The sequence below is a fragment of the Cloeon dipterum genome, chromosome 4 (genome assembly GCF_949628265.1).
Source record: "Cloeon dipterum chromosome 4, ieCloDipt1.1, whole genome shotgun sequence".
Classification (NCBI taxonomy): Eukaryota; Metazoa; Arthropoda; class Insecta; order Ephemeroptera; family Baetidae; genus Cloeon; species Cloeon dipterum.
In genome coordinates, this window is record NC_088789.1 from 16334394 (window position 1) to 16362079 (window position 27686).

Genomic DNA, 27686 nt, shown 5'->3' on the forward strand with positions numbered 1-27686 from the left:
AGATGGGAAATGACTCCGAAGCAGTTGCCAGATGATAAATGGCCGGCATCAATAAGATGCTCCAGAGCAAAATTGATTCGCAGGCATCAATCACGAGCGGTGTAGCAGCACTTCGCATTAATTCATAAGCGAGTGGAGCGCTCCCATTTTGCAGCCAGTAACATTCAAGCGTCCTTCATGAGTTGTCAGGTGGATCACTCATGTAATAACTGAATAATTGTGAGTGTGTAAAAATTGAACCGGTCTTATTTAGAACATACCAATTCAGCCCTCTTCACCTCACAGCAAAATACCATGCCTGCACTAAACTAAATTTCTACCATGCGCAGAAAATCACAAAAACTTCTTTTAGTGTGCGTTTGAAAAAACTTTCAAATATAGACCTAGAATTTTGTCATTCCCTAACTAGAAACAAACAGAGCAATATCAGTGGTTTATACTTAATTTAAATTTGTTAAAATAAAAAGTATCTTTCGAGTGAACGACCACCAACATGGAATTGTGAGGATCTGATTTCATTTATCTTTTAAATTAACACTTAATCAGTTTGAATAGCAATTACGTTTTGTTGTTGCTGTGTTCATTTTTCTCAATAAAATAAAAACGCCAAAGAAGAGTGATTCAAATCGCGATTTGAAGCGACATATTCTCATCCTGCGAGCACTCTTGTCTGAAGCGTTTGTTTCAGTGCGATGTGATAAGTACGGCGGCCGGGCTGCTTTTGAATACGAGTGCACAGCGATACATATAGCTGCTGGAAACAAGAGCCCTTTCCTTTTTTCCTTGTCGACTGACTGCACGCTGGAGCCGCATTCCGCCCGTCTCTGTGTTTGTCTGCTCGCCGAAAAAAAGATTGAGACCAGCATTGATCTGCATATGCAGATGGGCTCGAGTGGGCACCACCGGCGAATACAAAGGAGCGTGGCGCGAGATTTAGGATGTATCTCGGGGCACGCACGTGCATGCGGACGCACATCGCGTGAAATTGTAGCGCCCGCACACGCCCAGCACCTTCCTTCCTCCGCCAAGCTTTTATCCGCGAGCACGAAGGGGGAATTAACGTGGAAACGGTTTCATTATCAAATTAGCATCTGACGCGCGGCGGACGCGACAGGAAACGCGAATTTCTTTTAACGGATACACGTTTACAAACATTTTTTCTTTATTTTTTTCATTTATGTGCTCCGTAGTCTCTTGCATGTATTTAACTTTTTAAATATCTATGCGTCAATAAATAGCAAAAATCACAACCTATTTTGTACTCTCATTGTTAAATTTCATTCTTGATTAAAAATGCAGTAGGAACATTTGTTCCTACTGCGCCTCCTTGGCGTCCATATCTCGAGAGATCTGCGCTGGAACCACCATGTCGACGTCCAGCGAAAGAAAGCAGCGCGTACTCTTGGATTCGTGGCCCGCAATTTGCGTGGCTGCACGCAGAGAGTGAAAAGGATGGCGTACCTGACTCTCGTGAAGCCCAAGTTGTTTTACGGGACTCCGGCGTGGCACCCCTGGACCAAGGCAAACATCGGGAAGATGGTTAAAACCCAGAACAGAGCCCTCCATTTCATCCACGGTCGCCACGTCCCGCCACCTGAGAAGCAGAACATGCTGTCCGTGCCGGCCCAACTTGGCTACAACGACCTGCTATTTTTCAAGAAGAGTCTTTGTGGCCTCACAGATTACGACGCAATGGCGCGCATCACCGAGGGCCGCGTGCACCGCGGCGACGACCCGCTGCATCCGCGGCTGCAACAGCCACCAGCGCGCACCGAACTCGGCCAGTGTGTGTTTGATTTTCGAGTCATCGCTTTTTGGAATGCTGCACCACCTGCATTGAAAGACTGTTCAGCGGCACAGTTTCCTTCCAAGTGTAAGGCGTATGTGAGTGCGTGTTTCTAGTGCAGCTTAATTCTCCTCCTTTCAAGGCCCATTCCGGCTCTGCCATCCTGGGTAGAGTTTTAGCGAGATGTTTGCCAGGAATGGTGCCTTTTCTCACTGTGATTTATATATTTTTAGTTTTTGACAATTGTTTTTTAACATGTATGTACATATCTTTTGGTGAGAATAAACAAGCAATTAATTAACAATGAGGTTGAACATCGCGTGTATTAGTAAAAGTAAAGGCATTTGACACAATGTTCTAATTCTTGCTTTCCGAGAATCACTGAAAGTTCAATTTCTGCGAAACTGTAGCCTGTAAATTGTATTTTTAATTGGTCGTTTTTATTTCAACAACTAGCTGCTTTTCATCAAATTCTGTTCGCCATCGTTATTGCGTTGGAGTAAAGACCTACAACGTGTTTTTATATTTTTGGTCGTTCCCGCATGTACAAAACTTTTCTGTGAATAGCAATCACGTTGCAAACACGCAATTTGCTTTCATCGCGAATATCACTTTATGAAAACACGAGACTCAGCAACCTCAATCGTTTAGCGCGTGTTTTTGAGAGAAAATTGAGCATGAAATAGGTTCAGCGGGGCAATTTTTCGCCGCGCATAACCGCGCACAGCACACGACGTCGGGATTTGCATTTTAAATTCAGCAAAACGACGTCAATCACACGATTCGCGGCTATTTTCATCCCGCTATTTATTCTGATCGGCTGGCAGCAGCGAGTGGGTGCAGCGGAAACTCAATCAGAACGAAATACAATAAATTTCGGCAGCTGCAGGATCATTGGAACGGCGGCTCAGCTCTACCGATTCCACCGCTCTCGGAAATATACTTCTAACCACCAATTTCTGTTCCACCACGTTCACCCTACGACGACGACGACGACGACGCAACTTGATTATTGAATTTGGCTCCAATTCGGATCGAATACATAATATCGGGCGGCGGGCGAACGTTATACGCGTGTGCCCTATAATGATATCGCGACGGCGGTGGCAAAAATAAGCCCCCTCCTGTGTGGTATGATATGATTTGGGAGATGAAAATCGGCCGAAAAGATCACTCCGCCTCTCGTGCAGCAGTCCTTGTAGGGCTTAATTGCCACCGACGCGTTTTGGCCTCCTCGAGTGGGCCATCAGCAGCAGCTAGCGGCCCGAAAATAAAATACTGCGCCGCTGATAACAATATTCGCCGATGATGCTATATTATTACCCATTCGCCGGCTGCTGCCGACTGGGCAAATAAATTCCCGCCCCACTTTCACTGCTGCTCGGTCCTTAAAGCGAGCGACGTCCATTAATAATCTTAATAGTTCACTTCACTCGGGGAAAACGGCGGCACACTCGCCAAATGGCAACCTTTGACATTTGCCACTTTGTTCTATACGTTTTCAGAGCGGCAGCAGATTGCGGCTGTTTACTCACAGGCGGCTGAGTATTTTCATTACTTCGCTTCGGCGTCAAAAAAGGCGTTTTTTTCGCAGCCTTTCCGAACGTGGAACAGAACTAACTCTCGCGAGTGTAAATTAGCGAAAACTTTTTTGGCGGGAATTGCGCTGCATTCGCAGGTTGGATAATTAGATAATAAAAGCGGCTCGGAGAATTACGAGCACTGCAGCAAACATAAAATTTACGTATGCGGTGCTGGTGGCGGCGGCAGCGGCAGGCAAAAAAGAGCCTCGCAGGCGAATCATTTGGGGGTGCGAAAATCTCTCGAGATTAGGCGTATTTACTTTGCATACACCTCCACCTGCAGCCTGGCCGAGAGTAGTTTTTGCGCTTCCAAATCCTGCTGGCTGGCAGGCAGGCAGCTGCTCCGGCGCTCAGACGGTCCATTTTGGACTGAATTTCCACCCTCGTGTTGGCAGGGCTTGTGGAGATACATAAAAGCGAGAGTGAGTGGATGGCGGCGGCGTCGGCGGTGGTGATATCCTCAGGGATGTAATATGACCAAAGGGTTTTGATGATATAAAAGGAAACAGCCCGTAGGAAACACCCAACAAAGGACGCAACTAGACATTCACCGCCGACTCCAAGAGGGTAAACACAGGCAAAGCGAGGCCTAGCCTGAGCTCGCCTCCACCCTGCCCGACCCTTTCTCTTCCTTTTGTCAACAAAACAACTTAAATATTATTGCATAATTTCTGGAGAAATAATTATTGCCGAGCTGTGCTAAAAGCTCGGGTGACCGACCGCATGATTTACGGCCCGCAAACCAAGGGGGTGGCTGCACCAGCGGGTAATTAATATTTGATTAATTCACTGCATTAAGCTGGAGCCGGGTGGTTTGGATGCTCACTCGTCTTTGCTGCGGCGATGCACCGCTCCGAAACTTGGCCTGTGAAGGCGTAATTGCGCAAAGAGAATGTGCAAAGTTTCTGATCTCGGGAAAGATCAGTCTTCGTGAGCGAATTTGCCGCGTTACACATCCTCTTGTATAATGCGGCTAAAGCTTTGTAAAAGGAGACGTCTCAAACTAACTCTGGATTAATTTTCCATCCCAAGCTTCTCATCTCGTCGTGAAATTTCATAAATTAATCTTGATCAGCTTCCGCCGAGCTAACAAAAATCCCTTTGCAAGCAAATGAGAACGAACGATAATAGGTTGTAAGACGATAGAACTTCATAAATTAGCTTCTGGAATTCATTCCTTCAAATAGGAATACTTTGTGCTGACACTTCGCGACTAATTAGCTACATTTAATGGTGATCCGTCGTACAACTCTTTTATTTTCCCTCCGAACTAAAACCATTTTTCAATTTTCGCATCAAATCAATTCCTTTTTATCTCTGATTGCTCGAGATGGCTCCGCGCATACATCCGCACCAAGTGATAAATTGTTAATTAAAATTAATTGGCAGGACAATCTCTCTTTGCCCACCCCCGCATCCAACTCTAATTAAGCTGGCAGTGGAAAAAGAGCAGCGTGCTGGCGCAACTCGCTCGATTCATCATGCGAAAACTTAATATTTCATCCGGCCATGGCGAGCAGCATAAAAAGTGACACGTTAAATTAACTGAGGAGAAACACAGCAACGGGGCAGGCACCGGATTCGCACCAGTTTGCATACCGTAACGCACTATATTTACCTCCCCGCGCGCATCAAGCGGCTTAATTAATGAATCATTCCTCGAGCCACTTCTTCATCTTCCACAACGAAACTAGTCTTATAAATTATGCAATTATAGCCGAGGAAAACGGTGCCAATTACGTCCACGGCGCCGCATGGAAACTGAAAAGTCCCGGCCGACGGCTAAAAGATTCATAAACTTTGCGCCAATTAATAGTGGCAGCGGCAGGGGCAGCTTTAGGATATACACCATCTTCGGAATTGATCAGCGGCGCCTGCGGGTCAAGCAGGTTGCAGTACTGCCAGGCGCTTTTACGCCTTCCTCTCGTGGGAGCCGAAAAACGGAATTAAACTCGCACCACACTGCAAGAAAGGTGTGAGAGACGCTACACCACTTCGTCCACGTCAAGACAAACAGGCTTGGCAGAAAGTTTTGTGTTAAATTGGGCTTGTGTCAACAAAAAGCAGGAGATTGTCATTTTGTTTTTGTTTTTGTGCACACAACAAAAAGTTTCCCGAAGGAGGATGCTCAACTAAAAGTATTTTCTTTAATTCAGGCGAAAAATATCAATACTGCTCCTAAGAATATAAGCAGAAATTCCTCTGTTTCGAGTTTAATATACTCTGAAATTTATAGTTTACGTTGCAGCATATCCAAGATTTAATTAAAGCGAGCATTCGTCATTTCTCCCGCGCAGTGTGGAGAGATTTTCGTTTCCGTCCCACTCTCAGTGTAAGACGAAGCGAGCGTTAATTTTTGAGCCAGAATTCCCTCCCTCGTCCGCTGATTAAATTTAAGCGTCGGTCTCAAGAGTGGAAATGCGTTAAAAGAGAGCGGATAACATTTGGAGCGAAAAGCCCTCATTCTTCTCTCGGCTAACACGCGGAGTCTGCGAATAATTCAAGCAGAGCTTATAATTTTTTGCCCCTTGTTTGAATAAACTACGCCCCGCTCGTTGGCTCCGTCGCTGCTAGCCGGGCGGATTTCATTACTTCCAGCCGGATTATGGTTATGAACAGGGCAGTAAAAGTGAGTCATTTAATTAGAAGAAGCAAGCGACGTGGATTATGTGTTGTTTTATGTGCCGAGCGACGCCTGGTCGGGACTCAGCGCAACCGCCGTTCGGCCAACACTCACACGATTTCGAGGGAAAAAAATCGCGTGGATTTCGTTTCGCAGGACAAAATGGAATTTTTAATGGAGAGTTGGCAGCGAACACGCGTAATGTTTCAAATTTACAGCTGCCGGGATTTTTGCAATTTCATGATGGGGGGCACAGAAAAAACACACCGCGTTCCATATGATGATGCTCGCAAACATCTGTGCCGACTTTTTATTATCATTTCTGGGACTTTTTATTGCCAGCAGCATACGTGGTATAAATCACGATTGCCAAAGCTTTTTTAGACCGCCCCTGACAAGTGGCTGGTGCATAAATTCTTCGGCATAGCCGGGCATAGCATTTTGCTGTTGCTCGGGGAGGAACCAATAAGCGTGGCGAGACGCAGTATCTTGGCAATAAAATAAACAAACAAAGTGGTCGCGCCGAGATGCAGCTGAGTGTATTCCTGAGGAGAGGCTCGAATTTATTGCCGCGCGGTGTCCCGCGGGAAGATTGAATTTTCATAAAAGCGTGGAATATGTTTCGCAACTGCGGCGTGACAGAGAATGGAATGGGCCAAGCCGGCATATTTATGGCCCCTGATCCTGACAGGAAACACTGACACCAAAAATATTTCTAGACAAGATGCTACACATTTGCGAAGCGGTTTTTGCTCTCGACAAATCTTCTTCTACGTTCTCATAATTTCAATTTCTCTCGTCTGATTATTAAAGCGACTGCAGTGACCAGCTATATACGACGTAATTCCGAGATGCTGTGTGGAGCGTGAAATTATATGCAAGAAGTGAAGTCGGTGCTGTGAAGCTCTTGAATCAACATAAAACAAGCAGCAGCACACAGTTGAATCTCAGCAATTACTCATAACACGCGGCTGCTTGTATATGAGGAGTTAAACAGCACGACGCCGAGTTTGTGCCTAATGCCTAGGTGCAGCGTAAAAATAATCCTCTGTGAAAACAACAGAGCCGCGAGCAATAATCCTGTGGTGCACGTTATTAAACCAGGGACGGCACTTTCAAGCAGAAGACTGTCCCAAATTGTAAATCGCGGTTGCTCCTGACGACATGAATATTCACTGCTCTAGGCGAGAAATAGAGTCGCTGATACAGCAGCCGTGTATGTGAATGTTGTTTCAGCGTTTTACACCAAGATAAACATTTGTTCTACCAGAGAGAGAGAAAGAGAGCGAGCGAGAGAGAGAGAGAGAGAGAGAGAGAACCCTAGGCAAATCAGTTGTGTCTGCGTGCTAGTTTTAGTCTTAACGCAACACTCGGATTTATGTATATATTTGTTTTCTTTCCGCCAAAGAGTGGCTAAGTGACATAATTATGTGCCGCTGGAGCTGACGGAGAACTCAAAGGAGACAGCTTTTGACAACACCAGTCAAATTTCGTCACCTGCTACGCGTGGGCTCGGAGCATTTCCAAACATCTGACGATGAGCCGGTGCGTTCATTTAGACAACCCTTTTCTGCTCTCAAAGAGCAGCAGCTCGTGATTTCTGCCACATTATTGCAGCAGCGGCGGCAAGTGGAGCAGCAGGAGCATCAGAGAGGTGGTTTTGCGGTATCGGAGGCTCTCATTTCAGTAGAAGTTTCACTCTCGCTTCTGCCGACATTCAATCCTCCCCTGAGTTGGCCGCGGGCGGGTGAAAAAAGGCTCGACGCAGCAATTTATCGCAGCCGCCTAGGAACCGACACAAAAACAAGCAGCGCCCCATCAGACAGCGAGCAAGAGATCTGCGAGTGTGCTACATGATCCATATTGAGTCACGGAGTTTATAAGGATGATGCTGTTACACGGAGGAACAACAACTACTATAAAGTACCACCACTTAACTCGGCTCGCACCCAAGGGCGAACGAGAGCACCAGATAATGGGAAAAGTTTCGCGCAAAAAATGCTGCTCCTTTTGTTTTCCGGCTGCCCTGCTGCAACGCAGCGTTCATAAAAGTTGCAGGCAGACCAAACGGCAACACCTTTCTTTTGTTTAGCAATCAAAACATTAGATCTTTTTGCTCCTGGTGCTCACACGCGGCGGTTTATGGTCTGCGAAGCGTTCGCATCGTTTTTGCTTTGTTCATTTTTAAAGCTCCCTCGGGATTCTGCATTACTGATGAATTTTGAAAGCCTGATAAGCAGTAGGATATTAAAAGTAGACGATCACTTTGATCTTCTTAATTTAACGCGTGCAATCTAAAGTAAAATCGGTGCGAGAAGCGATATTATAAATATTCATAGCCTACAAATAATAATTGTTATAATATCAAATTTTACAAAAATAATGACATTAAACATTTAAGATATTTCCTAATTTTTTGCCTTTCAGAAACTTCATCCTTGTGGCGATTCTTCGTTTCTTCCCTCTTTTCCCACCTTTCCTAACTGCTCTTTTTAAATATCGAATGAAATTTAATTGAAAATTTCGGGGGAATTTATTTATACCTTCTCTTCAAAACATTTTACTTTATTTATGATAAACTTCAATTGCAATTAAGAAGATAACTTAAATTTCAGACTAGGAAATAAATAAAAATTCTCCAGTGCGTCCACTGCTTTTTCAGGCGTAACATTTGTCTCAAGTACACATGTAACTCGGCACCCTTAGTGAAACACAAGCCAAATTCCAATTTCCTGTTTTTACGCGCGCGAAGTGGCAGGGATGCTGTGCCCTCGGCGTCTCTTCTCTATCAGATGAGTAATAATGCAAGTGCAAGAAGATGCCTTGGGCGCGCAGTGGGTGGCGTTTGGGGCCGCGAGCGAGCCAGAGAGCCTCTTACTGGTGTCAAATTTCCCCATGCAGAGAGGCAGAACGACGCCCATGCTCTCGGTTATCGTCGTTTGACGGGGCCAACGGTGGGAAAGGTTAGGGTCACCCTAATGACGGAGTGCACGGCCCCCGCTTGGGTTTCGAAACGATGCTGCTGCTGCTGCGGAATATATGAAAGCACCGGCCTGCTTTTATATTTTTCTTTCTCACACAAAGCGCGATCTATTCGTGGAATATTGAAATGAGGTCAGCCCAGAAATTGAACCGACGACAGCGGGTTGATGGAGCACGAAAAGAGATGCTTGATGACAATGCCAGCTCGTGAATTTTACACTGTCACACAGCTGACGCGCGGTGACATGGAAAACTTTGTGTTTTCATAATAAATGTTTGTGCTTCGCGGCGAAATAAATGCATTGTCAACGGAACGAAAATGTGAAATTAAACGCCGATGGGCTTGAAATATCGCTGTGTTTGTGCGGAAGTTTTGGCAATTCACGCAAGCAAATAGGAAAATATCCCGAACTGGACAATTTAAATAGAAAAACAGCACGAACCTTTTGAAATGGAACACAGACGTCATGAAAAGGCAAATTCTTGACTATCCAATTCGTTTGGAACGTTGAAGCGGGACGACTAGTTAGTGGAAATGCGTGTTTATGTCGCGGGACGCGCGAGTGGACTAAAATAATAACGGACTACACTACAACACGAAATGCGCTCTGACGCGCCAGGTGCGGCTCTCGTCGTTTTGCGGCGGCGACGGCAGCAGGTACACCGCGTCGTACATAGGAAATGAAAGAGCGAGCCAACGAGCAACAGGGGCGAACGTTGCTAACTACATGCACACAGCTCGGCGGGGCGGGCGGACGAAGGAATAAAGGCCGAGAGAGCGATGAATTAACAGAAGTGGGGAAAGACAAGAGCGGACTGTGTGTACGAAATTCGGCGGAAGTGCTGCGTTGCTTTAATTTTATGAATAAGAGCAGCGTTTTTTTTCTCAGAAAGTCTAGAAAAAGAACGTTGGAGCAAGACCCACAGATGTTTTCTCCTCTGGAGGAATTAAATTAATGCCTGTGGTTTGACAAAATACTGCTCTGCGTCCTCATTAACAAATTTGCTCTTACTTACTATAACAACCAAGTGGGGACTCGTGGACAAGATCATAAAAGTCGTGTCAACATACCTGAAACAAACAGAAAAGCAAAATGAACAAATGTTGGCAAGCCGAGCGAAGTTCGTTGCAGCCATTTCTACGAGCAAATTAATAGCTCGTCAGCGGTGTGACAAATTCCTCGTCCGTCTCGCTTATGATATTTACGACAGCGAATCCCAAATGGCGCGCAGCAGTGGTATTAAGGTGCCCGAGATTCTGGCAGACATGCCGTGCCGTATAACTTAGGCGTTTCTAGAGCACATGACAGCTCTTCCTCGTGCCAGGCAAGTCGACAGACAGCAAGACGAAAACACACCCTTTTGCACCTGTTGTCGGAGCTATCATCGATTTCAGGGGTTCTGAGTTTTCATTCAATTGCAGAATAATGACTGAGTTGAATTCATTCGTGAGCAGTTAAAATTGTGAAGTTGAAGTTTTATTTTTTATGCAATGATTTTTGATGGAAAGCGTTTTCAAATTATATTTAGCAACGAAGTGCTGTCCCCTCTTCCTCTTATATACGTTTCCCGAAAATTCTGTGTCGTGGGCTGGATGCTTTCTGGTGAAGCCTGAGAAGCCGCAAGAATCCCACAAACGTTTTTGACTCTCGAGTTTGCTCTGGTTTCACAAGCACGGTTCCTATTTTCCACATCCCTGAATCGCTCTCCACGCTCATTATTTGCTCCTTTTCGTCGAGCAGTAGCCATTATTTTTGCGACGAACGGCCGAGCAACAAAAAGGGCAAGTGTAACTTTGAAGTTTCAGAAAGCATTTGCTCATTAAGAGTAATGGAAGAGAGCAGGCGTCATTATTTCGCGCGGCAAAAAGTGCCATGCACGAGGCAGTGCCATTAGTCCATTTGGGCGACAAAGCAAGCAAGCAAGCACACAGCATGCCATAAACGAGTTTGCCCGAGTTAACGCGCCGTGCGGGGTGGGTCCGGCTCGGCCGTAGCTTTCCCGAAAGCGACCACTGACGGACACTCTCTCGCCCATCGCGAGGAAAAGCGTGTGTCGATTGTGGAAGAAGAAAGCTGTTATTTTCGGCGTGAGTGGCTCGGGCAAAACGACGACAAGAAGCACCAAAGCACCAGCAGCGCTTTCATTCCGCATGAGGACATTAAGGGCGCTCTCGCAAACTTTTCGCCTCCGAACAAAACCCCGTGTGGCCTCGTTACACGTGCATGTTTGTGTGTGTGTACAAGTGCTTTTGCGAAATTCGCGCAATTGTTCCCCGCGTGCACTAATGAGCTGTCACGAGAGAGTCACCGCCGCATGCAGTATGCATTGTCTCATCAAAGTGAGAAGCACCGGCTGCGGGCGTATACTTTTGTGCGGTTGTCTCATGCACACGGTCAACTTTGTTTCTCCAAGACAAATAAAAAACGTGCATCGTGTACTAATACTCTTCAAGTTTTTTCTATTAATAAAAATGTGATTCACATTGAGGGAACTTATACTTATGCTCCACTGACGCATGGTTTTCCCCCAATGGCAATTACAGTAGGCGGAGCCGTATTAGCCCCGACAAACTACGAAACCATCGTGCAGACAAGGCTGTTGATCAAGCCGCCCTTGTTTTCTCTGGGCAAAAAGCTAAAATGGGTCCCTGATTTCGAATAAACAAAAAGAACGCCTCTCGGAGGGCCGGAGTGGCCCTGAGCCGAATTAGTCAGGCAAACAATTTAGCGACGGAATGGGAAATAAGCCGCTTTCGCGAGCGCGCCGGCGTAATCTCGTGAGTACACAAAGCAACCGCAGCCATATTTGCATCATCGGGCGGGCTGGCACGCTGCAGGGGCGCATCATCAAACCCTCCGTGGGCAATTTTTTGCTGCTGCCATAACCGATATTATTCCAGATAGGCAACCCGCCACGCACTCCGATAATATGGCCCTGAGAGTGTATGCAGACGGCAGCACACGATCGCATTCCGACTTTCGTGAGCACGCAAAAGAAAGGGGCCGCGTGCGCTGGAATTCAATCCGACACTGTGTTTGCCTGCTTAAAGCGGGCACACACGCGGCCCCGCGATGACGCAGATGAGGCAGAATATATTTCACCAACGTATGCGGCTTCAAAAGAAAGCAAGTCGTGCAAAACTTTCCATCAATACCCTAAAACGCGCGCGTCTTTGGTGCAGTTAGGCGGGTCTGTATAAGTGGCGGGCGTTTGAAGTGCAGCCGAGTGAAAATATTCATCCAGGCGAAGCACATATCAGACAAAAACTGAAATATCGGCCTGAATGTGTGTGCGCTTTGAAAACAGCTGAGTGCCGAACGCTCCCTCCTTATCTGGGAATTCACTAATTGGAGCTCTTTGTGTGAAACATTTATGAGAACTTCAATGGTTCCTTTTGCTTTTGAATTTCTAAACGGCTGGGAATTCAGGCTTGAATCATTCAATGTTTAGATTCCATGGAATCACTTACACGAAGCAACGACATTTCTGCAAAATACTTGTGCTAAAAAATAATTATAGGCAATTCCTTATGACATTTTAATAATTTAAAAGAAAAAACAAGTGCAAATTTAACAATTTGGAAGAGGTTCAATCTCTAGTTTGTGACTGAGGAAGGTTTTCGGGGGAACTATATTCCTCCAAAAATGGAGCGGAAGACCATTAACGCGCACAGCTTTATAGCAAACTTGATGATTTGCGTTCGCCAGATACGTATATGTGGTGCCGAGTGTGCGCCTGAAAAGAAGGGCTGTTTTGCACGTAAGTATTTACGGTTATGGGATGTTTTGTTTACTACACGGTACCGTGTGCTGGTGATAAAAAAGATGGGAAAACTCATTCCTCGCGTCTTTGCCTAGCTCTCTGTTGGCTCGATATAATAAAAGCCGGTGCTCTCTTCATTCGGCGGTAGAGCAACCAACCGACAGAGCGAGGGAAATGAGATTCAAGCTGGGCGCACACGCAGCAGATTTTAAATCTGATTGATGTCTGCATTATGCACGCAAACAAAGACGTGCGGCGGTGGATTGCTCCAAATTCCCGTCTCCTTTGCATTCATTTCCCGACACAGAACGCCTGCGATTTGTTTACAAGCACAACAATGCATTTATTATTTCGCTAAACGAGTACGTGCTCGCTACGCCGGAAAATCTGACTACCGCGGGAGACAGCACGTTGTCTTTCCCAGCAGCGAATCGCATTATTTCCCGCAGAGCCGAGCAAATTGATAATTAAAGCAGCGGTACTTTTACTCACGAGCGTGTTTATTTATTCTGCTTGGGCTGCGCCGTCAAAGTTTGATATCCGCTCCGCAGCTAACGATTGAACTGCTGCTATGAACGTGCACAAACAGCAGCAGTCTTTGAACTGGTCGCGGACTAATTTTCGCTAACCATGAGCGGCTTTGATTTGTGGGTACACGTTTTATTGATCCACTGTGAAATTTGGAGCCCCGGGGTAAATGTGGAAATAATCAGTTTATTGCTCCACGGGGATATGAAAGCTAGCATGACACAAATCAAACTTGGTATTGAGATTTACCAGTGCAAATGATAGGTAATATGGATTTACAGCGACATATTTTAAATTGGAAAATAATTAATGAATTTTGAAACGAGGGTCTGAGTTGATGAAATATTTTGCTGTTATTTTATAATTTAATTTAAACTCCCAAGCGAGCTTCTACAGCCTTGAGCACAAGCTTCATTCCAAAAGATAAGGGAATCAAATTACAGAGAAGATGTTGCAATTTGACTATGTAATGAAATCAGACCCTGGATTTCGAATCTTGTGCTCTTGTTTAAGCTCAGCTTCCAAATCTATCAAGCACCAATCAAGCTAAAACGCTGCGCAGACAAAGCACTTTGTACCTTTCCCTGAAGAGCCTGATTCTCAGCCTGAATCAGGCGATTTAATTACAAATAAAAGCGTCTTTTGAATCGACCAGCTTTCGCTCCGGTCCAATTTCATCCCAGCAGCTGTGCCTGCATGCTTTCTTTCACGCTACATTTGCTGAGCAAGGGTCACTCCTCGGATCGGGATGCGAGAGCAGGCAATTTGAATTCAGCGAATGCGAGTCGCACTGATTCGACCCGGTGCACGGACTTAAGGAGCACCAAACTCTCGGACGTAAAAGGAAATTATCCAAAAGGCTTTTTCATTGACCCACCGACGTCGCCGCCGCCGCTGCCGCCCCGCGTCTTCGGGCTGGGGGTAATAATATAGCCTCTCGAGATTAAACCAAGCGAACGAGCACGTCAATCCGGCCGTGGCACACACGGGGTCTGCTCTAGCTCTTCTCAACGGACGGGCGGGGCGGACGGCTGAGGATACATAGAAAGCAGACACCCTTTCTTTCCCACTCCACTTCATCCATCTTTAATGACGCTGGGACAGCCAGCAGCGAGACGATTTCGCCTCATGTGAAGTAATTACACTTGAAATATGACGGCGGCCGGCGGCACTCGCGCTTCTTACTGCAAACGTAACTTGAAAAGGGGCAAGTTTCGCGACTTCTGACACTTATGTAGCTCTCTCACTCCTAAGAGGCTTATCGGAATCAACGGGCTTTTGCAATTTTTGTGAGCTGGATCATTGCCAACCGATTGGAGAGTTTGAAACCGTATTAATTCATAATCTAGCTGACTCGACTCCTCCTCTTGGTAAAGCTGCAACGCAGAAGCAAATTTTCAAAGTGCCTTCGAACGGATAGACCAATCGTTTCCACATTTCTTCCATTCAAAATTGCTTGGGATAAAAAGATTTAACTGTCTGTGCTGGCTAAAAAATAATTAGTGTGTTTCTAAATCCGTGTAGCATTGACAATAATAGGACTATAAACGTTCCTCCACTTATTTGAAAAGATAGTTCCGCTCATTAACAGAAGTCGACGCACAAGAGCAGTAAACCTCCTCGATCTCTTTAATTAATTTAAATATCAGACCGGGTCCCATCCAACCAAATTAGCATCAACGAAACAGGGGCAAAAGAGACTGTCTTCATTCCAGCTCTTTAATTAGGAATTACGACGGGCCAAATCCCGCCGGGGTCTAAATAAACAGTCAGCTCGCGTGCTGTCTTCGAGCACAATGGAATTACAAGAGGGGGTGAAGGCGATAATATTTGATCAGCCAAACGAGCCACCGCGATACCTCATATCATCTCACCCCGTCCAAAGTTCTCGATTTGCACAGGCGTAGGTAAACGGCATGACGCAGGGTTAATTTAAATTGTCACTCTCGCGAGTCAGTGAGGCGCGTCTAGCGTTCGTTTGATGATGCGCGCAAGCAATTTCCTGTGCGTGGAAACGCACTCGGAATATTACCTGGCGATGAGAATTGGCGACGAGTTAGAGTGACTGTACTAAACTTAAGTGGCATTCTCTCCGTGAGCGTCTGCTTCATTAATCTTGCACTTCCACGGCAGCCCGTCTGGTTCCGCGTACAGGGCCACCGTTTGTTGTTTCATCTAAGAAAGGGGCTTTGTTTTTGGACAGGATGGAGAACGAATTAATTTTTACGCCTCATTTACCAGTCGCATTCCCTGCGGCTCGCTTAGCTCACCGTCTGATGGAATTTCAAAGTGTTTGGGAATTATTGCGTAGGATCAAATAGTCTTTGCTTTTGAAGTTAGAGCTGTTAGATTAATTCACCCGATTACGTAAAAGCCGACGAATAATCCTCAAAGTTGGGCAAAACATTTAGTTTACCAGAGCATTCCCATGACATCCGTTATAAATTGACAGGGAACTATACATTATTATCTTTATATTTGACTTTTGTAAATTTAAATTATAGATTCTCAAAGCGGCATTGCCATGGTTAATTATAGGTCGTTGACTAACACTCCAAAGAAAAATACACGGAATTTCTTTGTCCGCGAGTTTGAAGAGCTAATGACATCATGTTGTGTGTGAGACTTGCGAAAACAGGAAGGGAAATTTTCGCAGAACCTCACGGCGAATAAACTACTTTGGAGGCAGACGCTCATCGCCACCGTGTGTGTTCCTCCTTTGCAATTCTGTATGTACCGCCGGCAAACTTTTCACTCTCGTTGCAGCAGCTTCTTCGCCGGCACGGCTCGCAAGTCGCGTGTGCGAAACAAACATGCTACATCAATTGAATAAATAATTCGCGAATGGGCGGTGCAGGCAGCGATGACGTGAGACAGGGCGTATGTAATTCAATTCTACGCTGACGGAGCCTAACTGTTTTCCGAAAAAATAAACAACAGAGAGCGCGGAAGAGAAAAAGCAGGGATTAAATTACTCGGGCCGCGTTGACTGATAAATGGCCGCGCTGGTTGGCACAATGGAGCAACACAACGCAGCACTTTTCTTGTTTCGCCCCCGAATGCAGAGTGCAAAAACGCGCTCGCCGTGGCTTGACGAGCCGCCTGCAAATGACTGCGTTCTTTTTCGCGCACCCGCCGAGAGGATTGCTGACGAGCAGGTGGAAATGCTGACGATAAATAAAGCCAGCGGCGCGGCTGGTTGAATTGATGGATTGATTTGCCGGCAATTTGCAAAGAATGCAGACCAGAGGTAGATAAAAACGAATCAGGTGGATTCTGCTCATTGTTGTCAAATTAGCTGAAATTCCTTTTGTACGGCTATTTTCCTCTCCCCAAATAATTTAACGTTGCCTTTGAAGTGCATTAAATGACCACATGGCATCTCTAAAGAGAAAGTGAAAGCCAACTAAAGCATGATTTTGACAGAAATTCTTAGATTCACGCGACGATAGTTGAAACAAATTGCGAGAGGCACTTGCATCACATTTCCAAATTGCAAATTAGCTATTTATTGCAGTAAAGCAGTGTCAGGCTCACGCTCACTTGCGGATGGATAATAGCAGTCACGATGAAAATTATCATTTGAAATTGCATTCAGTTGATGGCAAAATACGTGGCCGCATGATCGTGTGCGGAATAATTGCGTGCCGGTCGTGAGGCTGCACTCACTTGGGTTGTTACTTCTGGCTTGTTTATTTCCAGCCTTTCTTCCTTTGTTTCTGCCTTTGATTGATAGATGGATGCGAACTGATGGAACGAAAAGTACCGTGAGGAGGCGGAAACAAAGCTGCGGTGCGACGAGTGAAATCGTCAGGGCGAAAAAACGCACTCGAAAGTGTTTGGCCAACAACATGCTGCACGCGAACGTGGCGAAGAAACAATGAAAAGTGGTCTCAATGGGCGGATTACAGCCACTCGGAAGAATTTTTCCGCATGAAAAAGCTTTCCAGCAGGGCTTTGATGGGGCACACGTCTTGTAAGATGGGGGTTTGCGAAAATGAATTACGAAGTGCTATTTCAACGAAAATGGCGGCAGAAAAATTATATCAAACGTGTTAACTCAAATTTTAACCCATGGCGCGTGATGCTTCATTGGGTGTGATAGGATCCCAAATATACATTATTATGATGATTAAACGAGGGTCGCTAACACGGACATCGAGCTTTGTTCGCGGCGGATTCATCAGCCGCAACCACAAAGCACGCGCTGGACCATCGCTCTGACACCCCGGCCCAGTCGCTCTCTCCTCAGGCGGCCAGACGGGTGAAATGTTGAGCAAACCGCTCTCTTGATTGCCTCAAACGCAAGCCAGGCACATCAGTTAGTTCGGCCGGCCTTATCTTTCGGGTGAAATACACACGCGCGTGATGCAATGCCCGTCCGAGCGGGCCTGGCACTTCGGAGAACCAAAATGTTGCTGCTGCCCGCCCGGTCCAGCCCCAGCATCCAGCCACCTCGCCTAATGACACGAATTCCAGCCACGTTCTGGCCGCCTGTCGGAATGACCGGCTTTCCTTTCAATCGCTGTTTTTTATATGCTCGAAAGGTTTGTGCGATTGAATCTGCGCGCATGAGTCCGAAATCGAATTACTCCGTATACGCCGGTGTATTTGATTACGCCATCAATCAGCTCGATTCTATTTTCAGCGAAATGACACTCATTGCGATGGTGCGGTCTGCTGCTGCTTGATTATCCGCGCAAATACAGATGGCCGCTCACTCGCTCAGCCAGTTGTTTTCTGGCGTAAGCGGATTAATTTTGTGCCTGGTAATCAATTTTATTAGCGGGAAAATTCGACCAGCAACGCACGCAAGCCCAATCATTTGTTTGACAAACACACAAATATTTCAATAAAGCGTACTCGCTTGTTTACTACAATAAGGTCCATTTGATAAATAATTATGGCAGCTTACAGCTTTGTAATTACAGCTGGTAAATATCGTTTCTAAAATTTAGAGCAACCGTTCAAATAAAGCATAGAGAATAAATTTGTTCTTCTCATAGTTTGAATAATTTTAAAGCTATTTTAACTAAAAAATGAGTGGTGAAAGCACTTCGTATAATTTTATTTGAATCCCTTCTTCAAATATTTATTTGTTTCATTCACGAGGGATTGAAACAAAGTTGTGCAACATTAACTATTAGCTTTTCTGTCACTTTGACAAACAAGCGGAATTAAAACGCCGCGACAGTAAGCATTCCATTTTGAGTGTGTAAGCGGAAGCAAAGGGAAACAATTGTGGACTCAGAAGTAAATATGTGTTCAAACGCACATACAATTAATACAATGCTACCAATCTGGCCGCGCGCGGCCTGCTCGCTAGGGTGCAATTTTGCACGACGCAGATGCGGGATGAGAGGGCGGCTGCTCGATGTTTATGCATTCTGACGATAATTATTGCTCGGTCGGAGCTGTGTGTGGGCGGGGAGCACGCGGTAGGTGTAATTAATTTATGAACATTCTACTTGGCAACAACCGCGCGCGAATTCGCATCGAGCTGCTGCTGCTGCTGTATAGAGTCCAATGAGTGCGCGCTGTGCGGCTCTGATTACTTTTATGATACGACACTGGTTTTTGCACGTGTTTGCAGTTGGCTATAATTTGATAGCTTGTGTTGCATCACAACTCGGGTTGCCAGACGCAGTTTGGCGTGTCGTGCAAGAAAGAGCCGTTTTTGTTCGCGACCGGCGTCCGAATCATCAGCACTCGCGATTCAATTTAGGCTCAACTTTCCTCTATAGCAGAACAAAAGCAGCGCAGATAATTAAAAAGTTTCGGCGAGGCTTTTAACGGGGTCCGTAATCGAATTTTTATTGGCCAGCTCTCCAGGCTAAATTATGCACGAGCATTGCACTTTCGGCGCCAAAACTTGCTTGTAAGAGGCAGTCGTCATTACGAAAGGAGCCGAGACTCTTGAATATTTCAAGCGATGGCGAGGTGTAATTTATGCAAAAACAGCTTTGAACTCATCATTAATGCATAAACTCGGCAACTCTGTTAACGAAGGAACTGTTCTCGGTATCATTTCTTGGCGGAAAGCCGACAGACCGCTTTGGCGCGCTAGTGGAAATTCGCGTAAATCTGGATGCATACGCACTGCATATAAATGGAATAATCCAATTGAGCTTCTTGCTAAAGTGTTTAGCCACGTCGCCAGAGCATGCAGCAAAATTAAATCAAGCACTGAAATTTCAGTGAGACATGCTACACTCGTCCCGCTCGATAAAACAAAACTTAAAGAAGCGAAACAACATTAAGAGAAGAATTCGATTATATCAAGGCACCTTACTGCCTTCAAGCAGAAAATAATTTTCCTAGTCTGCTTCACTACATAATATTTAATTCAATAATGGTGCCGCGGAAAAGTTTCCCACCAAGGCCTGCCTTTCAGCACGGAGAATTTTCCTCGGAGTAAAATTCATTAACTGCATTCCCACATCCAAGTTAGTATCCGTAACAAATCTCGTCGACGAAGGCTCTCTAATAAGCGCGGCGTTGCCTAGCTGCACGACGCGGGTGGAATTACATCATTAAGATAATTTCCAGCAGAGAGCAGTTTTAAATCACGGCATCAGCAACTCCACACGACACCGGAGAATTGAGTTCAAAGGTGACTTTGGCACGGTCGTCTCATTACCCAGCTTTTCTAGTGCACCACAAAGAGTTTCTTCCGGCGCTGAGGTATCTTGAGAGGCTGGTGCCGAGCGGCAGGTGAGCAGGTGCAGTCCGAAATTTCTTGTCGCAAGAGAGAGCGGTATCAACGTTCAGGGCCGCATTATGCGAGTGCGATATCGACTGTGAAGAGACCGGAGTGAGAGGCCGTTTTCCATTTCATTTTATCTGTCTGCTACACACTTTTTTCTATCTCTCCAGCAGCCGCTTCTGCATCATATTGCCTAGTGCCGAGTTCAGTCCTTTGTCATATTGTTGGGGATTCGTTCGCCGTTGTGTGCTATAGCGAGAGGAGCTCTTGTATAAGTAAGAGAGTTACATATTGCCTCATGCATACATTTATAGGTGTGTGTGCGGGAGGGAGCGAGGGCTGCGTCGTGTCGCTTGCTCCCCAACTTTATAACATCGCGCTGCTGCGCTTTATAATGCAAAAGTTGTGATTCGAGATCGTTTAGGAAAGAGAGACGCAAGCAGCAGGCGCTCGAGAATAGGTGAACAGGAAAATATTCCGCCGACTGCTCCTGGCAGTGCAAACATTTGACTTCCAATTGAGGAAAGCGGCAGCAGCATGCGCCAGAGAATAGCAAAGTTGGACCCTCTCGTAATAACTCCCCAGCTCGGGCAACTTTTGAGCTACTCCCAGCGTGTGATTTCATCACGATCCATTTACAACTTGGATTTGTAGACGAGCCGAGCTTATTGAATTCTACATTATTTAAGAGATAAATCGATCAAATTCGCTCTCATATCCAGCTGTTTCGGCTCGGATTCCACCGTTGTAAATGTGTAAAGCTCATTAGGGGCTTATGAACACACTCAACCGAAAGACGTATAAAAGCTGACGAGATTTAAATTCCTTATTAGTATACAGCTCCATTCGCCGCAAAATGTCAATTCTAATTATTCTTTGGAGGTTTAAAACCAGCAGAGCTTGCTAAACGCAGCAAGCACGGCGGCAAACATTTGCTCTCTCAGTTTTTGGCGCGAACGAATTCCGCAGCGCTGCTGTTGCTATTGCTGAGAGAGAGCGAGCATTGCGAGGCTAATGTTAATTTCACCGAGTTCACATGCAAATGCACGAGAGGAATAAACAGATCAGTCGGCCCGTCGGCTCGAATTACGCTGCGAGCTGCTTTGAATCAGAGGAGAACGTGCGTGGCGTAATTAAATTCGTTTCATGCAGAACGGCTCTCCGCGAGTTAAATTAGACGGCAAAACTCGCGGAATATTCCGACACGCGCGCATGTGGCTGTGCAAGGGCCAAATGAAGTGGGTGTTTTGCCGCTTCTTCAAACAGCACCTGCGCGCAGGCCTATTTATCTTGATTACGGCCGCTCAAAATAAAATCGTCAACTTGCGCGTACAAGCACGATCGACGCAGTTTTTTGGCCTGCGGTGACACCCTGAAAGCCGATACCGCTTTCACGTAAATAATGCTGGAACGGCCATAAATTTCGCCCCAAAGTTGGCAGTATCGCTCATACGCTCGTTGCAGATTATTATGGAAATTTGCCGCGGTTTTTATTTTTGCAAACCGTGGCAGTTTGTTTTACTTAAAAATAGGAGTCACTGGCTGGCCGGCACCAATTTGCATACCAGCGCGCGCGATAACTTGGCTTTTTTGCGCGGCATTACCTTCTCGTTCGGAAATTGATCGCTACATTGTGCATGCCGGTGTTGGAGTGCGAGAGACACATTATTTTCGGCCGATGACAAAGGCTTTGACGATCGGGGCAAATGCACAAATCGGTGTGCGCTTTCCGTCCCAGCAGGCAGTGAAAAGCAGTTCAGCCGCTGGTACCGGAATTCCGAAAATAAATACACAATATCCTCCACAGTACGGTCGTCGCGCTTTTAAGACAATGAAAACAACCCTTCCTGCGCCGGTGCTGCGTGTGACGCGCGCCTTAATTAGCTGCGGGTCTTTATTTTAACTAACGCATAAGAAAACAGGCGCTCGTTAAGAATTCAAATTACTCATCGACCTTTATAATTAGACTGGGAGTCGCAAAGAATTCTTCTTTTCCACTCTTGCGTCCCTCTCTGTCGATAATAACGCACTAACGAACTGATTCAACAATTTTAACGACGGAATAAAAGGAAAAGAAAAGTTTCTGATGTCAGCGGAAAAGAGGAAAGAAACTCGGGAAGCAACCTTGCAGAAATTCCAGGCACAATTGGCACTCGCTTGCAGCAGTGATGGCAAATTGAGCAATTGTTTGCTCAAACTGATATAAAGAATAAAAGAGACTTGTCTTGAATATGTGTTGTGCACAGCTGGGAGACAAACTCGCACAACACGGAACAAAGGACGGCTCTATTGAGGGGGCGTATAGAGCGACCTAGTAAGCCTAAACAGCTGTTTAGATAAAAACAGCAAGCTGCTTCAGTCGAAAACAGATTTTTCTTTGCATGTGCCAAAACAAAATAAATTTTCAAGGACGCTCTTTAGCATAGCTTCCTCATGAATTCCGTGCAAATTTCGTGTCAATTTATCAAAGAGTCAGCTAAAAGCAAACAAGTGTCTCAATTTTCCTCCCCTGGCCGTTAGCTTTTAGGCAGTGCGGTCCATTTACCTGTTTGTAGCCTGCCCACTTGAGAGTGCGTTGGAGGACTGCCGCCTTTGTCATCTTGACGCTGATGGAGACGGTGGAAGCGACCGACCCGTCGTCGTCGCTGTTGTTGCACACGCTGCCCTCTTTGGCCTCCGCCATCGCGGGACACAATCAAATCAGACCCGAGACAAATAATCACGCATCTCTGCCGAGAGTGCGAATTTATGCAACCGGTACGTCACGCTCGCATTTCGGCGGGCGGTGGGCGCGAGATGCTGCTCGCAGGCCACCCGCTTTTTAACTAACCGCCTGAAGCCACTGATCACAGTCACGCTGAAGAGGACAGTGCCTACTCCGGCGTGGCGTGCGTGCACACTACATACGTCGGCCGAGCTAATTTTAGCCTCTGCTTTAACGCACTCTGGTGAATAAGTGAATCTGCCCGTCAGTTAGGGGCTCCTCTTCTCCTCGCACCAGAGTAGGGAGGGACTCTATTTTCTTTCTGATACCCTCTTGAACACAGCAATCGCAGCAGCAGCTGCAGCAGATTCTGCTTGTGCTGCGACAGTAGTTGAAATAATTGTTATTGCTACGCCGACCGGGTTTGATGATGTCATTGATTGCGGATTAAACGCTGCTGACGTCGAGGTGGGTGGGCAGGCACCACCGTGTTTGTTCTATCGATTATAATTATAACGAGAGGATTAATGCACTAGTGCAAGGTAGCACTCCTTTGTATAACTAGTCATGCCAATCGATCTGCGATTCAATCTTTCGGCTTTGTAGTCGAACTGGAGCGCTTGCACAATACTTAAAAAGTTGCATCAGCTCTGATGAAGAACTCAATTAATAGTCTTTATGACGTCAAACTAATCGATGATGTTTAAACTGGGCTAAAAACGTACCACCATTTCTGCTCAATAGTCATGACCTTGGTCGTTCTTCTTTTGAGACTCGGTAGACTTGTTTACCCACTCAAATGTGTTCTTTCCCGGGAAGAGTTCGTAGCGCTGGAAAACGAAACGAAGAAGAAAGCGATCATGAAGTAATTGAAAAGGAGAGCACTTTTGTTTGCCCTTGCGAGTGGCAATAGGGAAAGAAAAATCGCGAGCGCGCGCAGAAAGGAGATTGGAGACTGGAGACCAGCGTGCCATGTTATTATTGCAGCAGCAATTCGGCTCTCCTCCCGATGTATCAATATCATTTCCTCTCCAGCACCATTATTTTTCCTTTCCCGAAGATTGTGGAAGCAGGCAAGAAAATTGTCTGCCTGCGCGGCATCAGCCAGACGTGCTATCTCTCACAATGTGTGTCTGCGCGTGTAATGCCTCTTATTTTCTCCTCGCATATGAGCTGGAACGGCTGGGAAAAGGAACGATTCTTGCCGCAGCTCAAACGGATTTAGCTCTTCGTGCTCAGGATTAGATTTTTGCGCTTACCTGTCGTCGCTTGTACGCTGGTCGATTGGCATTTCTCATTAACCTTTCAACGGCAGAATTCCCATCTTTCTCGCCGAGACGCGATTTTCTCTGATTGCGAAGTCGGAAAAATTGTCTCTAAAATATCACTCGACGAAAGAAGAGATAAATAAAAAGCAGACAGCCACTTTGAGACTGTTTACAAAAGCAGCCCCTCGTGTCGTGTTATTGATTTGACACCTCCCACGTCTCGGGCTGAGACGAGAAACGAGAGAATCTGGCTGCTAACACGACTAACTATTTGTATTGATGAAAGATTAGGCACAGGCCAGCAAACACCGCCGCCTAGAAGAAACGCAAGCTCGCTTGGGAAAGTCGGCGGAGACCAAGTTTGTGCCCGGCCGCTGATGTGGTTTGTTAAGTCAACATTTCGGATTGCGCCCTCTAATTTGGTCGGGGCAAAAAGTGGCCGAACTCGCTCGTCTGGAAAGCCAGAATTTTGCCCTTTCACGCGGAGCGCAAAAAATTCAGCTTTTCGCGGTGGTGGCGGGTGGTGGTTAATTGAGGGGAATTTTTGCCCTCTAGCAACTGGAAATTTAATTAAAGTCGAGCAGTAGTCAATTAACACTTCCAAGGGGGCTTAACGGCGCACAAAAGTTGAAAGGACACCGGTCGGTTAATTCCGCACTCGGCTGGCTGCCGGTGACAAGCGAGCACGAGTTGTAATGAAAGTTTAAAATATGTACGCGCGCCACTCTCGGCGCGTAATTGCAGTCGGCACTGGTCGTTTGGTCGTTCGCCGGCGTTAATTTGGCCGCTTTGGAGAACCGTCGAGATGACAGAAAGTGATAAAACACACACGCACGCTCACTCATCTCCGTGGTCGCCAAACCGCCGCTTTGATTTTTATTGATTGGACGCGCTTTCAAATTAAGCCGTCGACGGGGAAAAACGGCGATTTTGCGCCCGGCGTAAAATGAGCGCCGCTGCGATCCACTGTTTTCAATTAATTTTAGCGTGGTGTGTTTATGGGCGCAATTTAATAATGGAAACGACGATGCGGGCGCGCGAAACACGTCATATTTGCCTGTTTTTGCAAATCGGTGACGCTAATAACGCCGACAGCCCTCCCACGGACTGCATTATTTATCGCTTGGAGGCTATTTCACAATATAAATTCTTCTCTTCCGCTTGCAGAAATCTTTGATGCAAATGGAAATAAAACCAAGTAGCCCTCGACAGAGAATGCAGCAAGGGAATGTGCCAATTATGTCAGACGAGCTTGAAATGAAAATTTTTTCCTTCGGCTAAAGTAATTGCTAGTGAAGCACCAAGCACGCGCCTCTGTGAATAGTGTGAATAGAGCATCTTCGCGAGTCAAAGAATGCAGCTCCCCGGCGTTTGCACTGATGCGAGACCCCTGCAGAGCACAGCCATTCGCGATTTGCAGCGAGTCCGCCAGGTCTGAAAGGGACGATTCGAGTGCACCTCGTGCTCTTCCACTCAAAGTGCACTTCAGGGGGTGCGGGAGTGCGCGACCTACTTTGCTAAAAAATGTCACGCCACTGCTGTCAGCATCAGCAACGTCATTAGGGGGTAGTGTGCGCAGGAAAACATACTCAGTTGCACATTTCCTGTAAGAAAAACTGCAACTACAAATGAAAAATGCCTGCAACGAATTAAATTCTCTCATCGTCACCGACAACTTCTACCACCACTTTACTCGTTCACCAACGCAGCACCGGCGGCCAAGTTGTTCGCTGCACTTCTTGAAACTCGGCCAAGTTATTTCGCAAGACGCAAGACGTTGTGTGGAGTGAATAAAAGAGACCTCACCGTCGGTGGTGCGATGAATTACGGCGAGAGCTGGGCAGCAACATTTATCAGCAGGCACAATCCGCATCGATGAGAGTCTCTCTTTTCAAACGCACGCACGCGTGCACGCACGGGGATGAAAAATTATGAAAACTACTGGCCCGTTTGATAAATAGATGGATGATGAAAAGCGTGCCTGATGCTGGCTGGCTGGCTGCTGCACGCTTCATGTGATCTTCAAAGGGCACATCAAAATAATACTCTGCGTGTGTGTGCGCGTACATAAGCCATGCAAACAAACAGCGCCCTTCGGCGAGTGGTGCTCAAAACGTTAACAAGGTTGCAGGCAATTTCCTCGTCGCCAGCTTTGCACGCACAAATTCGTTTGTGCCACGAGTACTTGGCGAAAAAATTAATATAAAAATACAAGAAAACTTCCGAGGCCTTTTTCGGAAGTTAAAGCAACGTGAAAGAGGATATGTTTATTTGGCAACATTGAGCTACATTTTGCTTCAGCAAGATGTCGATTGTACAAATTGTTTGTGGAATTAACCATGCAAATAAAAACAAAATGAGGATTTCAGTTAAATATATACTCAAACAATTTTGGTGCTTTAATTTTTTTGAAAATTTAATCTTAGATTTTTTAGCGTTTGCCTGTTAGGTCTTGGATACGTTATTAAATCAGTATTCCATGACCTTAAGATTTTCAACACTTATTAATTGAGAGCGTTAATCCTGCGCTTTATTCTCCGTTTCTCGTCTCAGCAGCACGAGGATGAGCCCCTTTATTTGCTTCCGCAGACAAAAATTAGGTCGCCCTAGCACGAAATGTAATTTCCTATCGAAATAAATTGCCGGCAAGTTCACGGCTAAGGAGGCGTTGCTACAAAGTTTGCTCGAGTGTAAGTGAAAATTTGCATGCCGGCAGGAGGAAGACAATTCTACCTTCTTGCGGAGCTGAGGCGTGCGCAAAGAAGCTTTCGCCAGCGGCGTGGTTTGCATTGCAAATTTAGTGCCAAACTTGGCCGGCTCGCCCCTATCCAGCAGCGCGTGTGCCCTTTAATGCGATATATTATGCGCGAGAGTGCGAGCGAGCGAGTTTTAACACCGCGAAGAAACTAACTAGTATAACCGAGTAAAAGTGAATAGGAATGCTCAGGAGGGAGCCTGTGGAGCCGTTTTGATCCCGAGACTGCAACAGGTCACGGCCGCGTTCCCTTGCGCGCGTGGGCACCATTCCATCACACGAGCGAAACAATGCTCTCTGGTGGGAAGAGCGCGCAAAAAGCAACCTGCAATTCCGCTCGCCCGCCCAGCTGCCCGTTCAGAGTGTGCACGCCTGGAATAGCTGGATCGCGCTGACCTTTTTGCCTGCTCTTTTTATAAGCCGTAAATCACAATCTTCGCACCTAGAAAGTTTCCCACCGCATGCAAAACCGTCTTGGAACACTGCTCTTTGCAGTAGCTACTGCTTCCCACATATATATTTGCTCATCTAAGTGCGGTTCCCAGTTTCAAATTTAAACGTACAAAACATCAACGAGTCCCTAAGGACAAAGCTTAAAATTCTTGGGCCTTAAAATATCCAACTTTAATGACGGGGGATTTCCCAGAGGAATAGTTCCTGTCAAGAAAACCCCCAAAAAATATTGAATGTGTGGCAAATTATCAAACGCATCAATCATCATCTGAGATGTGTGCGAGTGGCGTGTGCATGTGTCTGTTTGTCCCCCTCGCTAGGTGCCGGGAAACTAACTCTCTCCGCTCCGGGAGAGGCTGTTAAAATCCACTTTGGCCTGTGAGACAGATTTGGGCGGTGGCAGCGGCGGCGGTGGTGGTGTAACCGTGATGCATTTGCACAGGACAGCACCGGCGAGCGAGAGGGCGGCCGGGCGGGGTTGCTCTTGGCACACCGCGCGCGGCGAACAGAGATTCATTATTCTTTGCAGCAAT

General features: G+C 46.3%; 1 protein-coding gene across 8 annotated transcripts in view; it reads right to left on the minus strand.

The window, feature by feature from the left end:
- The window catches only part of ASPP (Ankyrin-repeat, SH3-domain, and Proline-rich-region containing Protein), a 110421-nt gene that overhangs the window by 29126 nt on the left and 53609 nt on the right, over window positions 1–27686 (minus strand). Inside the window, exon 1 of one of the 8 annotated variants that reach the window (XM_065489836.1) lies at window positions 23403–23423. The exons of 4 other annotated variants lie outside the window; for them this stretch is intronic. In XM_065489836.1, the coding sequence (XP_065345908.1) occupies window positions 23403–23408 (6 nt within the window). In that variant the 5' untranslated portion in view covers window positions 23409–23423. Of the gene's footprint in view, window positions 1–9417; window positions 9438–9991; window positions 10043–22518; window positions 22852–23402; window positions 23424–27686 lie in introns of those variants that run through there. 3 more of the 8 variants (XM_065489832.1, XM_065489833.1, XM_065489837.1) reach the window with 3 other exon arrangements.